This window comes from Cygnus atratus, chromosome 2, assembly GCF_013377495.2.
Source record: "Cygnus atratus isolate AKBS03 ecotype Queensland, Australia chromosome 2, CAtr_DNAZoo_HiC_assembly, whole genome shotgun sequence".
NCBI lineage: Eukaryota > Metazoa > Chordata > Aves > Anseriformes > Anatidae > Cygnus > Cygnus atratus.
The window spans coordinates 143,819,326-143,835,380 of NC_066363.1; the positions used below are offsets into that span (position 1 = coordinate 143,819,326).

General features: G+C 34.1%; 1 protein-coding gene across 3 annotated transcripts in view; it reads right to left on the reverse strand.

Annotated features, from left to right (window-relative positions):
* CSMD3 (CUB and Sushi multiple domains 3) overlaps positions 1–16,055 on the reverse strand; it is a 710,218-nt gene that overhangs the window by 158,698 nt on the left and 535,465 nt on the right. For all 3 annotated transcript variants that reach the window (XM_035546237.1, XM_035546236.1, XM_035546235.1), the window contains one exon: positions 11,103–11,219. In XM_035546237.1, coding sequence (XP_035402130.1) covers positions 11,103–11,219 — 117 coding nt within the window. The remainder of the gene's footprint in view (positions 1–11,102; positions 11,220–16,055) is intronic.

Here is a 16,055-nt window from a genome sequence, read left to right on the forward strand (position 1 = left end):
TAAAGATGCATGGTATTTTACAAGGGCCAGGGAAGAGTCAGGAAGATATCTGGAGGGACAGGTGGCTTGGAGAAATAACAGTTTGGCCTGGTGACTAAATAATAAAAAAATCACAAAACAAAACAACCGAAAACAAACAAACAAACAAAAACAGTTTTTGTAGAAACCCATTTCTCATTGATTGATAATTTCTAAAAAGTGCAAGTAGATGTCCAGCATCACACATATTTAAAAATGACAGATCTAAGCAGGCCTCAAGTATTAAAGCAAAAAGCAGAGGTTCATTCAGTGTTGCATATAATATTGTTACAGTGGAAATTGTGGTGTGGTAGTCACAAGAGAACCACAGCACTCAATGACATAATTCAAAATATATTTACAAAGAAGGGTGGATGTAGTAAAATCACAGAATCATGGAATGGTTTGGGTTGGAAGAGACCTTAAAGACCATCTAGTTCCAACCCCCCTGCCACGGGCAGGGACACCTTCCACTATACTAGGATGCTCAAAGCCACAGCTAATCTGGTCTTGAACACATCCAGGGACATCCACAACTTTCTCTGGGCAACCTGTTCCAGTGCCTCTCCACCCTCTGAGTAAAGACTTCTTCCCAATTTCTAATCTAAATCTACCCTCTTTCAGTTTAAAAGTGTTACACTTTGTCCTATCTCTACACTCCCTGATAGAGTTTTTCCCCGTCTTTGCTGTAGGGACCTTTTAAGGCCCCCTGAACTTTCTATTCTCCAGGCTGAACTTGCCCAGCACACTCAGCCTTTCTTCATAGAAAAGTGTTGTTCCAGCCCTCTGATCATCCCCGTGGCCCTCCTCTGGACTCGCTACAACAGGTCCATGTCTCTCTTCTACTGTGGGCCCAAGAGCTTAACACAGTATTCCAGGTGGTGTCTCATGACAGTGGAGTAGAGGTGAAGAATCACCCCCCTCAACCTGCTAGATATAGTCTTTTTCAAGCAGCCCAGGGTATGGCTGGCTTTCTGGACTGCAAGCACACATTGTAGATCATATTTAGTTTTACATCCACCAGTTCTTCTCTGCAGGGCTGCTTTCAATCCACTCATTACCTAGCTTGGTATTTACATTCATGCTTGGGATTGCCCTGACCAAGGTGCAGGACCTTGCACTTGGCCTTGTTGATGAGGTTCTCACAGGTCCACCTCTACCCTTTTACGTCCCTCTGGATGGCATCCCTTCCCTCCAACATCTTGACTGCACCACTCAGCTTAGTGTTGTTCAAAAACTTGCTGAGGGTGCACTCAGTCCCACTGTCCATGTCACCAAGATGTTAAATAATACCGGTTCCAGTACAGACCCCTGTGGGTCTGATCACTTGTCAGATGTTCAGGTCTCCATTGACCTCAACTCTTTGAATTTGACTATCCAGCCAATTTCTTATCCACCAAGTGGTCTATCCACTTAGCATAGTTTCCAGGAGGATCTACTCCATGATCTTGCCTGGCACAGAGGTGAGACTGAATGGCCTGTAGTTCCCTGGATCTTCCTTTTTTCCCTTTTTAAAAATGGGGGTTATGTTTCCCCTTTTCCTGTCGCTAGGTACTTCATCAGACTGGCATGAATTTTGAAATGTGATGGATAGTGGATAGCATCTTTGTCATATTCTTATTCTATTCGTAGATGGATAACACCTTTATTTGCTGATTAGCAGGTGGATAGTGATTTCTTGTTCGAGGCTGCTGTTCTCTGCCCTTTATATAACTTCACACTCATACTGGTCACAACACCAGCTCCTCTAGTCAAGCAATGACTGGCACCATAAAGAGAAATACGATACTTGGACCGAATGCTTGATGTGTCTGAGTCTTGCTTGGAATCCTGATGTGTACTCACAGCATTATACCTTAGGCTAACTCTTTCATAATGTTTATATATATATAACATATTTTTATCATCATTTTTTTTTCCTCCTTCTTCTTTTCTGAACATACCTGGAAAGATGTAGTCTAGGTATCTTTAATCTGAGCCTTGTTCATTGGTAGGTCTCATCCCATGATAACAGTGTATCTCATTGTCTTACCAGTGCATAATAGAATAATATAATCAGTTATAGCTTAGTAAGTCTCATCTAGTTGAGTGTTGCTTTCAGAGAGGCTTCACCCTTCAACAACATACATGCATATGTATATGCATCAATATATATGCATACATACTACTTCTCCTATTCAGAAGTCCACTTCCATACTCTGGTCTAACTGACACACCTCAGGCAGAACCTAGAAACACTGGGACTACTATTCTTCACATGCACTGGCTTTGCGCACCTGTCCCAAAGAAGAAACCCAAAGTGTTCTCTACGTAGCAACTCAAAGCAAATAGCTGCATTTTGGCATTTTAAAATGGTTTCTCAAAATATATTTCCAATTCTAAATTCTTACAAAAGTTTATTTTTACTACAAAATGTATGCAAGTGTCTGGTTTCATTTTTTTTTTTCCTTGGAGGCTTTAACCACATTTTCCTGAAATTTACTTATGCTAATAGAGTAGATGCAATTCAGTTCTATCCCAAAATTCACTTGAACACTTCTTTTTAAATGACTATAAATAAATAATTGGATACAGACAGGAAAGCAACCTACTTGCTTCAGTAAAATAAACAGTGCTCAGAGATTTGGTTGTAAGACTTCAGAATAATCACCCACTTCTGCAGTCGGGACTGCAAATGGAAGAAACACTATGCAAAGTTTAGCGAGAACTGCAAATACTTTTTTATTTCTTTCCTAAACAAAGGCAATTGCAGGAAAATCACTCAGATAAATACTGAAATTTTGAAGATTGTATTTATATACACAGAGTGGTGAACACAGACACCTGAGTCAATGCAGATAAGTTTACCTGTGAGAGTAATGATTTATATCCAAACGAATACAATGAAGAGGAAAGGTGACAAACATGGGCTATAACTACATGAGCAGGGCCTAATACTAGAAAGATTTATAAGTAGAGGACTTTTGCAAAAGGATCTTTTTGCAGTTCCTTGATCCTAGCCTGATCCAACTAACTCCTTCCCTTAAATATAGCATACTTCAACATGGAAACCTGGATTGCACAATGACTCCTCACTGATTTCCTGGCTATGTTTCTCTGTCCCTTAATACCTCTCAGTGAAACTTCTATATCATGGAACAGGCACTTGGAGATTCCTCAGCTGTTCTTCTAGACTGATTTTCCTAATGATTTTTTGCAGCTACAAAGATGAAAAAATACAGAAAGAAAGGGAAAAAAAAAAAAAAAGAAGAAGAAAAGGTCTGATAAAATGGCTTATATCTTCTGGCAACTGAAAATACATTTCACTTTAAAGTTTTCAGATTATTTAAATCACATCTGGTGACATTTATGAGCAGCTAAGTAATGATGATTAGTCATTCCTTTTATGAAACCAGGAAGAGTTATTTCCAAAACTTAATAACTGAGGTACAGGGCAAAATCTAGCAATCTTGCTAGTAGAATGCTATTTGCTTACATGAACTCCAGACAGGTTTGTGGGGCTATGATCTGCATTTTTTTACAAGATTACATAGCCTACTAGTTAAAGAGCTTTCTGTCAGAGTAGTTGAATAGAATTTTAAACTTTCTTTAGGCTAAGGGAAATTGAAACCTCATTTCTATCATTTGAGAAGTGTACCCTATCAACCAAAATATATCTTCTTATAAATAGGAGCACTAATGACCTTTCCAGATGTCTAGGATTTTATGCAGTCAAATAAGCAAAATTAATGGTTCTAGAAGAATCACAAGGTCTTTTTACATCAGGAAAGATTGATGTAACCCCTTTCCCTCCTCCTTTGCCCCCCTCCCCCTCCCCCTCCTTTATTAAAAATCTGTAATTCCTAGGAATTAAGAGAAGAACTACAGATTTCCACAGTTTAGCTGAGAAAATTGACCCTTGAATCATAGGTTTCTGTAGAGTAAGGTTATTTTCTCTTCCACTGGCTTTGTGTGCAGTTTGATGTATTCTGGGGTGGACTGTGGCCTTGTTCCAAATGAAGGAATGAGAAAGGCTCTCTTCTAGTGCAGACATTTGTATGGGAGCAGGGGGGAATGCTTCTGAAGTTTGTGGATCAAAAGCATGTAATTTTGCACCTCCTAATCAACCCCATGCTGTCCAGTATTGTGGAATGAGAAAGCAGTCTTCTCACTCATACAGAAATTAAGAATAAAAATGACACCTTCTTTATAAACATAACTACAGGTTAAAATGATTTAGTCAATGGCAGGTAAGGCTTCTGGTATTGTGTTATTAAAGTACTTCATTCCTGACCCGAGAAGTGAACTTAACAAAAATCGGAACTGTTTAGAATATCAGCCACAACTCAGTCTCCCCTTCAGGGCAGCAACACGCATTAGAAAGCATATAAGTGACAAACGTAATGTAGTCTGTCTTCTGTCATTTGGAGTCAGGAACCCAGATGAATTTCAGCTGTTTTAATAACAACCTTTTACAAGGCTGTGAACAAGTTTTAATAATTAAATATTTGGAGCAGCTGGAGTCACACTGCCTCCCTCCCCCACCCCAGTTTTTTCTAGAAATCTTTTATCAATTCATTGGCATTATACTCACATTAGTTTACTTATTTTGAAGAAATTAATTTCTTTGAATACCACAGATGTGGTCTTATCATCATTGCACTTTGTTATAGGCTATTAGTGAGGCAGCTATACTGTTGACATATCTTTATAATCAAACTCAATAACTTAAACGTTAGTGGTCTGTTTTAAATTGGATATTATTATATTAAAAACACCATTAAGGTTTGAGCCAAAATTAATCATTTTTATTGAAAAAAAATCTAAAAGCAGTTCTGGAAAAAAATTATTTCAAATCATATTAAGCAACTAAAATAGAATAGCTCTTCAAATTTTACTTCAAAAACACGCTGACTTGTTTGATCTCCTTTAAAAGTCACCCTATGATGACTGCCTTACTGGCATCTGCTCACTTGGCAAACATGTTAAGCATTGAACCAATGAATGAAATACTCCCCAGCTGTGTGTTTGCGTATATAAAACCTGCCAGTCCCTGCTCTAATAAACCTAGGAGACTCATAAGTGGAAAGTGATGTGAAATGACCTTCTGGCACCTCCTTAAATTATATAGTCAGCATCTAAATGACACAGATTTGGCTTTGAATTAGAAAAGCAAAACAGAAGTTAAGAGTTATATAACTTACACTCATCTTTGTTATTCCAAAATTGTAGACTGCAACATTAAGCTATTTTAAAGAGAGCAGGTAACATACTAATTTGTGTGAAAATATTAAAAGTGTGACAAAAATATATATTCACTACCTACCAGGTATCTTCATACAATATATTTTTATTAACTTATTCATATAGACTGAAAATAAAAAAAAAAAAAAATAGCTCTGTGTTTGAGATAAAATGAAAAATTATATACCTTTGACACTTTCACATTAAAACATGCCAAATCTTCAAATATATATTTTTTTACATCAATAGGAAAATAATTTCCTAATATAGATTCTTGCATTACAATTAATTTTATATCAAATTGTGAAAATATTTTTCACATACAGAGTATAATCAGCTACATCCTATGCATTTTCATAGTATTTATTATATAGCTATATAATAATTTTAAGTAAAAAGTTAACCAAGCCTTAAAAATATTTTGTGTGTTTCAAACAGGTAGTTTATTCTGTATTTTTATTCAAAATACTGTACAATAAATGTATATTCAGTCATTAAATGTATACTGAACACACAATACAAATATTGAATTTCCACTTGGGGGAGAGAAGGGTGTACTATATGCTTCTAGTAAATGCACAAAATTTACATATTTTTCTGGCTCTAGGCAACCTGATGCCATTCAGTATTGCCCCCTTCAGCATTCTTCACTATCTCTCAAAGTTAACTTGACAAAACAGTCACATGAAAAGTCAAGTACCAGCCACAGGTCAGTCTACTCAGAGAATTTTCAAATAAAATTTTCTGGCAACAAGCTAAATCAACTTAATGCAGCATTTACACTAGTACTGCAAATGTTTCCTTTCTGGTATAATATGTGTCCATGTTGATACTACATCATAGAAAAACTAACCAATCAACAAACAAAAAAACACTTTACCAATTGCATGTCTGATTGCATATTACTTTAATTAGGTTTACTATCTTTGGAAAGAAAAAAAACTCTTCTGTGTCTCTCTGATACCTTTTGGATGATGATGTCTTAGTTCTGGCCAGGACTCCTAAATTCTGTCACAGATGACACTACCACTTATGAATGAAGATCAGTTAATTGTCCACAGAAAATTACAGAAAAGGACTTCCACACATTTTAATGCTGAGCTCTTGAAGCTCAGTTTTAAGAATATACTAAACATTACGTTTATGGATACTAGTACAAGATCCTTTGAAAGTCTCGCAGAAACAGAATGGTGTTAAAAAAAAAAAAAAGGCAATAGGGTGATAGAGTTGAAAGAATGCTAAGGGAAAAAAAAAGGGAGGGGGGGCTCAAGCTGTCTGTCATTTTTGATTTTAGTCAATCAGTAAATAATCTTTCCTTTGTCCATCTTGAGACTTTATGGAGTTGGGCATATAAGCATTTGGAGCAGTCTTCGTGGTTTTACTCCATTTTACTGACAAGTGACCATTGTTTGGACAATGCATTCCTACCAAAAGTCCTACTGACTTTGAAGTGGTTACTTGTATGAAAAGAGGGTAAAAATAGAGTAAGGTTCATAGAATAAATTTCATACCTATGGCAGCTTTTTTTTTGTTTGTTTGTTTTTTTTGATTTTTCATATTGCCTTCTATGATCTGTAACTCCCATTCAGCAGAGTATTGCTTGGTGGAAAATATTAAAGCTAGACGTTTCCATCCACTTTAATTTAAGATGGAGAGTTAAATCCTCCACATTTTAAAAATGTCATTCTATACATGTCTGTAACGTTTCTAAAATGAAAGTAAGATGCACACAGCAGTGATGATGGATTCAAGTTATTAAAAGCAAATCTTTACTCAGCTAAGTATTTTCATAAATACCATTTGCTTCTTATTCCCTCTTGATGTGGGGTTGTCACTTGAGACATGCTGTTACTTATGATCTGCCCTTGACTATCTTTTTTTCTTTGCAAATGTAAACTGAGTTCAAAATCCAATGAGTACTGAAATAACTCTAGTGTGACATGGCTTTTAAGTTGTTTGATGATTCTAGATACAGTGAACTGTCTACTGGAAATCACATGTTGACAGCATTATTTGCTCTTCGTGTGTTTTTACTGGCAGAATGTAAATGTACTTTCCAGAATTTAAAAAAAAAAAAAAAAAAGAAAAAAAAAATTACTCTTTCAAGGATCTTTTCATAAAACAAAAAATAAATAAATAAATACGGTTATGTTTGTTTGTTTGTTTTCTTTCTCTCAATTGCTTATTAACAATAATTTATTGATGTCTCATAGCACAAAAAATCCAGAAAAGACACAAGGAAAAGATGTCTGTGAACACAAGCAAGTATATATGGCTTTATACTGTTATTCAGGATCTGAAGAGAATAGCTGATTTTAAATTCCCTGTTTACACTAAGGCAGTAAACTAGGTCTACCTTCAGTGCCAAAATTCTAAAAAATGTAGTCCCGAAATGATGTTGTGTTTGTCAATACAGTGCTTGCCATTCCTTTAATATTAGATCTTGCTGGAAGTGTAAAGCAAATATAGTCTCCATAGAAACTAGAAAATTTCCCAATCATATGCATGTTTTTAAGCTTCTTTTTAGGGAAAGAAAAAAAAAAAGCTGTGACATAAATTTCAAATTTATCAGTGGTTACCACCACTTGGTTACCTTGCTTATCTTGGTTATCTCGGTTACCAAGAGCACTTACTTAATTTTCTGATAGCATGACTTCTAAACCACATTTCCATACCTTACTGTTTATGTTCAATTTATCTTTTTACTCTAGCAGAAAGGAAATCCATTTCCTGAGGCAAGATGATATAAAATTTATTTTACTGTTAGTAATATTAATTTTAAAACAGGAGTATAGACCACACTGTTATGCAGAGAAGAACATACACAGTAGTTCATGTGCATCAGGAAAACAAAATAAAATCTTAAATAACTGCATTTTAATTGTAACCAGTGCTGGATTTCAGTGTTGAACAATTAACAATCATTACACTATTTTAAAGTATCAGTGGGAGGGCATCGAAGAAGATGAGTCTTCCATGTTTACAAAAGACTGCCTGTGGCATACTGTGTGTTTTTGTGAATAATTTATCTTCTAGCTTAAACTGTCACAGTATGAAATATTGCAACTATGATTTTGCATGACAGAATAATGAAACAGCGAAAAAAAAGTCCACACTGCAATGACTTTTCCACAGAATTTTGGGCATGAGAACTCGAAAAGCTGTACATGAAATAGCTTTTCCTTTCACTCCATCAAAAACTAATCCAGGCCAATGAGTTTCCTCCTGCATATTTAATATATAGTTCCATTGTTTGTGTGTTTTCCTATATTGACCTTGTCTAATGATTTTTGAATTGTGATCTATTCTAAGATATCACGGAGTGTATTGGATGCAAAAATAGTTCCTGGAGAAGTTCCATTAAGCAAATATTTGAATTCTGTATTTCACATTGAAAGCCAGAATGATAGGGAAGATTATGGAAGATTAGTTTTTGCTAGTTTCTTTATGTAAATTACTGAAAATTATTTTATGTCAGCAGCTTTGCTGGAATACCCATTCATTCTCACAAAAGTTTCTTTCAATTAAGAGCTGCTGTGCCATCATTAATGACAAATCTACATGTCATAAAGCACAAATGGATTCAAGATGAAATCTAAAGGCTTCATTCACAAAACATCCACATAGCATTTCTTGGGGACCATCCTGTCAGTGAGTGATCCCTACACCATATATATCAAAGCAATATAATTTAATGCAAACTATTTTGTTAATGCAATGTTCTCTATCAGAACCCAAAATAATAGAATTATGGGTAATACAATTCCTAAAACTGATCCTAAAGAGCTCAGCATTAAAAATGTATGGATGTCCTTCTCTGCAACTATATTTGAATAATTTGCAATGAGATAAAGATAAAAGCCATTAGATCAAGCATATTCATTACACTCAATTCTTTAAAATTTCAGTCTGAGACAAGTAATTATCTTGAGTTTGGAAAATGTGTTAAGATTAAATGGTGGTCAAAATTTTTGTGTTAAATAAAGTCATATTCTTAGGTGTGATGTGTCTATTAGAATTGTTTGTAATGGTTGTTACTAGGAAAAAAAATAAAGGAACAATATATAAAAAAGAAAAAGAAAAAAAGAACACAGAGCACTATATAGTTCAACCAAAGACTCACATTTTAAAAGTTGAGCTTTTGGTTGAAAGGAGTTCTGCTCCCTATTAATGTAGGAGTATCACGGAAGAAAAGCAGCTAAAATTGAAACACTTCTTTTGGCCTATTCAATGTACGATATCACCCTCATTTTTGAATGTCTGCTGCCAGGTATATTTGTTACCTTTCTCTTTAAACACACAAGTATTTATATTTTCTGTCTTCACAAAAGCAGGTTAAAAATTCTCATGATATATTTTACACATGCTTGGTGTTCTTGTCACAGTATGCTCTTTAAGCACAGGAAAAAGAGAAGTTCCATCCTGAGACAGGACAGCAAAAGAGCTATCATATCATAGTCCCAATAACTCACTGATTCCTTTATAACAGGGTTAGTTATCTAAATTGTGATTTCTCAATTTCATAATAGCATTTTTTTTATATCAGCACTGTGAACAGCTCAAGAAGAATTTCTTAATACTGTTCCTAACATGCTTACTGTGGAAAGAAAACAGTATTTGTCAAATTATTCCAAGTAACTATGTAGAAAGTTCTATACTAAGTAATGTGTGTGGTTTCCTTCCCCCCATTTCCATAACTTATTTTGGGAATTCTGTCTTCAAGTTTTTTATCCTCTGATTGCGGAAGTTACAAAATTACATTTCCATCCAGAATGTCAAAGATACAAAGTACAGAGCAATAACATTTCAAATGAATCCTTTATTACTGAAATTGTAGCTCTTTGAGTGTCCTCATCTGTGGCATTAACTAACTAAGAAGTATTAGACTGATAGAAATGGCAAGATATAATCTCTCCAGTTTATCTAAATCAGATTAGCTAGGTCAAAAGTGTATGCTTCTTTTATTTTATTATGAAGGAAGATTAATAACATGAAGGAAGATTAATAAATGCCCATTCCCATCTGCAGGCACCTGTTATTTAGTGAACAGCAATAGAAGCAGTGGATTAAAATTAAGTCCTACATAATCAAGCATAAATCTGAAGTACAGATATTTAAGGAATAAATGATATTCAATACGTGGCACACTGCTTACCAAGGAGTCTAAGTGAACAACATGCTCACAGTAGTCATCAAAGGCACTACTGAACAATAAAGTGAGATAAAATCATTCATAAGGACAGATAAAACAGTGATTTAAAAGGCTGGTCTTTTTGAAGTTGTCTTTAAAATATTCATACTATCACCAGAAATAAAAAATGTTAGGGTTAGGAGTGAAGTTTTGATTGAGGATCTGGAAATCTACAAAAAAAACAGACAGAGGCACGCTGCTTGAATTTTGTTCTTCAGGATAGGAAAGACTGACATTGCCTCATGATTCAGAGAAGCCAAGATTATGAAAGCAATATTATCATCCATTTCAGATAAATGGTCCTTCCCCTGCTTATTTGGACTTACTGGAGCTACATGACTATCTAGATCTTTGGGACATGGTCTTGGGTGAAAAACAACATTAATGCATTTGGCTATAATCAAAGCAATATTCTAAATTACAGTTTGGTTGTCAAAGTGAGATAAAAATAAATGAATGGCAATTATTTCAAAAGATAAGGATAAATGCAACTATTATGAGAAAACAGTGCACTATAAAAATGTTAGACAAAAAGTATAAACAGAAATATTATTTTAAAATAACTTTTTCACATTAGTATGTTTAATATTAAAGCAATCACAAAATTCATCCGTAAGTGTTGAAAACATCCAAGTGGTAAAAAGATCTGAATGAGACCAAATCTACTTACCGAATTCCTTAGGAACAGTGATAGAGTAAACACAGTTGTGACCCACACTGTAATTCTTAGGGTAGTTCGGTGATAATACAGTGCCTTCAGAGCCTGTTGACCGGCTTCCACAGGGTGCTAGAAATTGAAGATAAGCAGTTTTTAATATAATATAAAATCAGAAAAAAAAAAAAAATAACAGCTAAAGTGATGTGCTGTATGTTGGTATATGGTATAACAGTAAAATGTATTCCTCTTCTACACTAGATAAAATTATGTATCATTTGAAGTACTGAGTATGCTCGACTTTCTCATATATCAAAAGAGAACTGATGACACTCTGCTATTTGCCAGATCAGTTATTGTTTCTCTTTAAGATTTATCAACCGTCTTAATAAAATAATGATGTGCTTTAGACACAGTGTGCTATTATTCATAGCATACAAAACTATTATTCATTTGTACAATGCTTTATATTCTGATAAAGGCATAGATTATGCATCCCATCAGCACACTAGTAAATGTTTACTCCTGCCAATAGGCTCATAATTCAAAGTAATGTATAGAACTACACAAATAAGAACGTCAGAATTCCTTGACTGAACATGATGTACCAATTATTTATATCTCATTTATTTATAAAATGATATATATATGGTTATGAGCAAACAATTTTATTTATCATACAAATATCATGTTTATTCTGCCACTAATAGCTATAGTAATTGATAAAATGGGAGAAAAATAACAATACAATTTACTACAACAATGTATTTTTCTAAGACCGACAGAAGTTAGCATTTGGCTTTAGTCAAAATTATCAAGCAAGAAACAGGGCTTTTTCTTCTCTTTCTTCATCAGATGTTCAGGGGCGTTTATGTGAAATAGTATTAAGTGTCAGGGTTTTCCTATGGATATGACTTGCTTCTAATATACACTTTGTAATTTAGTAATTGAATCTATTGTAAGGAATAAAGACATTTATTCAGAATATTTCTCCTAACCATTTCAGACTATAAAACATTTTTTGAGTTTAATGGTAACGTATGCATTTAAATACATAAATTTCTTCCATTAAGACTTAAGTGAGATCCTAAAATAAGTACTACTCAATGTTTCCTATGTTAAACATACAGAAATCTATTTTTTTGTGGTATGCTCTCAAAATATAACCTTATGAATTTTATTGAAGAAAAAGACATTTTTTTTTACTATTATTTCAGAAGATTTTATCTCTTTACTTGTCATACTAAACACAAGCTATGGATTAGTGTAGCTATGAATTATGTATTTTAGGACTACTTTTAGCTAATTCACACAAAATATATACAGTAGAGTATACTGCGGAAAGAACAAATCTTTAATTGCTATAATTTAAAGGTTTGACTTGGTGCTAAGGAACATGGTTTAGTGGGTGATATTGGTAGTAAGGGGATGCTTGGACCAGATGATCTTGGAGGTCTTTTCCAACCTTAATGATTCTACGATTCTATGAATTTTAAGGCTCTGTCATGGTTAGCATGGGTTTCTGTAATTTGCACTAATATGCAAGACACCTACTCTGAGTTACAGAGTAAGCACTAACACTATAAAACTTTCATGTAATATTGTTTTTTATGGCTAAAAAATAATAATCTCAGTGTCTTCACTCAATCCACACATATGAAATATCAGAAATTCATGCTTCCTCATGAAAACATGCTTAGCAAACAGAATTATTGGTACTTTTTGCCAAGAGGCATTACAGTCTTCACTGAGCTTCACATCCAAGGAACTATTTACCTTGAGTTATTTGAAAAACACAAAATAGAAATTTTTCATGAGCTGAATCTGGCAAATATACTTTTTTATGAAAAACGACCTGCTTATTAGCTTGTAAATATCCAAAATTTTCTGTTCCAGATTTTGGATGAAACAGAAGAGATTATGGAAGAATATAAGCAACAAAGACTAAAGCTAGAGAAATAAGATTGCCAAAAAGCTAATTACTTCCCCTTACACCACTTCCTTCTCTACTGTCCATCAGTTGAATAAAGAAGGTACTGCAACAAATACTAATAATACTGCCCTACTCCAGCACTCATATCATTATTATACTTCATTCATTAGCAGATATAAAACAATGTGCAAATTTGGGGTAAAATTATGATCCCACTGAAGTCAATGCCATTGAAATCAAAAGTATCAGAATTTAAAGAAACAAACAAAAAATCTTCTTTTAAATAAGCATGCATTTTTTTCCATAAATAAATTTTAAATACATTATTTTTCAAAGGCATAAAAATCAAAATTATTGCAAGTTTTCCACAATTTTATTAATTTCAGCTTAATTTCCTTGTCAGCTTCCTTAGTACCTTTACCACGAAGTTATCACCATTGTGCTTTAAGAATTTCCTGGACCTGTTTGCATTAGCTGTATGGTATTCCCAGTTGAAGTCACCCATAAGGACAAGGGCAGCTGATCTAGAGATATCCCTTAGTTCCTTAAAGAATAATTCATTGGTGTCATCATCCTGATTGAGTGGCCTATAACAGATTCCCACGATAGCATCTGTTTTACCTGCTTTTCCCCTAAACTTTACCCAGAGCCTCTCAACTGTGTCATTGCCACCTGCAAGCTCCATACAGTCCAGACTCTCTGTTACCTACAGCACCACCCCCCAGTCTCGCCTGCCCTGTCTATACCTTCTGAAGAGCCTGTAATCATCCATCATAAAAACACCAGTCACCAGGCTCTTCCCACCAAGTTTAATTTATGCCATAATACTCAGTATGCTGTCCTTGTTGTGCTTTCCAGGATCATCAATGGAACACTAATGAGAGAGAAAAGCAGTTGATTGTGATAAGAATGTGATAAGAGTGTGTTGATGCATTTCTCACTATTTTCTTTAAACATTATTAAGAATTAATGGCAAAAAGTCCTTTTGTATGTGTGCTGAATTTACTGTAATGTTATGTTTCTTATAAAATAGCACTCCTGCAGCCCTTGAAAACATCCTATCATAACAACAGTGAAGTATCACCCACACCCTATCTTAAATTGATAAGTATTTTTATCTAGAAGATTGCCCATCTTGATCATTAGTATTCAGTTCCCTTTGTATGTCAAAGAACTAAATTCTACCTTTTTGTGGCAATGCATTAGTAAATAGTACAATATAAAATGCATTACCATCAGCAGTGACACCTTTCCTTACATTTCAGCACACACTAGTTGGAAAAGGAATTTAGATGATCACAGCAGAGAGCCAAAATAACAGCAGAAACACAAATCCCTGCAGTCTATGCCTAACTACTGCTATGAAAAACAGTTCTCTACAGCTCCACGAACACATTGCAGGGTTAAAAGCCCCTGCCGTGTGCTTACTGCTCATGTTTTCTATCATGCCTTCACAGTTTAAACAAAGAAAGAACTCACAAAGAAAAACTTCAGTAAAAGAACAGTGAAGAATGGCCTAAGTATGAGAATAAAGCACAGATGTCTTAATCTTTTGGAGAAGTTCACGTGTTTTCTACGAAATATTTTTTCTGCTGCTGGAAGCTTTTAATTCCTACTACTGCTTTCAGATTACCTAGTTGCTAGCTCCTGCAGATAGGATCTGAGACAATTTAATTTTATTTTCAGATTTAAGTGTCATACTGCACCATTCATTTTTAAGCTGCATTCCTCAGTGGAATCAACAGGGAATACCACTTAAAACTGAATGGTGCGATATGGCTTTATGTCTTGCAGATAAACTTGATTACAGAACTACAAGTATGATAAAAAATGGAGAATAACAGTATATAAGCTCTGCAAAAAAGAAAGAAAAATGTAACTTGAAGAACTGATAATAGGATACTGAGTTTTTATCTAGAGGGTCACTGCTTCAAAATCTAGACTAGGATACCTAATATTTAGTTGGCCTAAATGATTAGCTTAAGTAAAATACTTCATCGGTGACATGATGTACTTTTTAAATAACTGAATACATTAAATAGTTAATTATTCTTTTTCTAGTCAGTTACAGTAAAATGACGTTCTGTTTACCCTTTTTAACCCAAAAGATTAGTTCTATTGATTTCAGTTGTAATGGTTAAGACTAATATACAGATAACAAGAAAATAAATATAACTACCAATACGACACCACAATAAAATAAATAAAAATCATGCAAAGGAAATCTTAACAGATAAAAAGGGTAGGCAAAATTCTTCTGAACTTCCAAATTATAGATACCTTATTTGTGGAGATCATTCTGCAATTCTGCAAATGTGAATGTGAATGTGCTGAAGCATATGAAATTGTTTTGACAATACAATCAATGTGGAGAAGACAATTTGACATAGGAATATGTATTTTAACCACTGTTTGGAAATACAGAAATACATTAGGAATAATTAAAACAAACAAACAAACAACAACAACAAATAACACACCAACAAGCACCAAAAAATACAGAGAGAGAAGAAAAACAAGAGAGAGACAGAGAGAGTAGCATTACATAGCAGGAAGCAGCACCAAAGAAAATGATAGCAGAAAGAAAATGGAAACATTCCATGTTGTCATCTCTTTTAATTTTCATAACACAATTTAATTATGGCAATTAAAATTGATTTAAAATATGAGAAAGTATTTCAGGCCAATATATGTTAATAGTATTTAAAATTATTATTTAAAACAGAGACAAACAGGACATGGTGAAATGCCCTCAGGAATTCAGAAACTTACAAAAGCACAGACTGACTGAGTAAAATAAATTGGAGAGATTATAAAAGTTGAAAATAAACATAACAAATTAAATACAGAGAAATTCTGAGTATCGAATGTGAAGAGGAATATTAGCAAATGTACAAATGGCAAACCAAAAGCAGATGTCTGCATATTGCAGAAAAAAATAAATAGGAACATCTTGTCTTGTTTTGGCATTAAAAAAAAAAAAATCTGTTAGATCTGTTGTGATCTAAAGAATTGGACGTTTAGTCTCCAAAAGA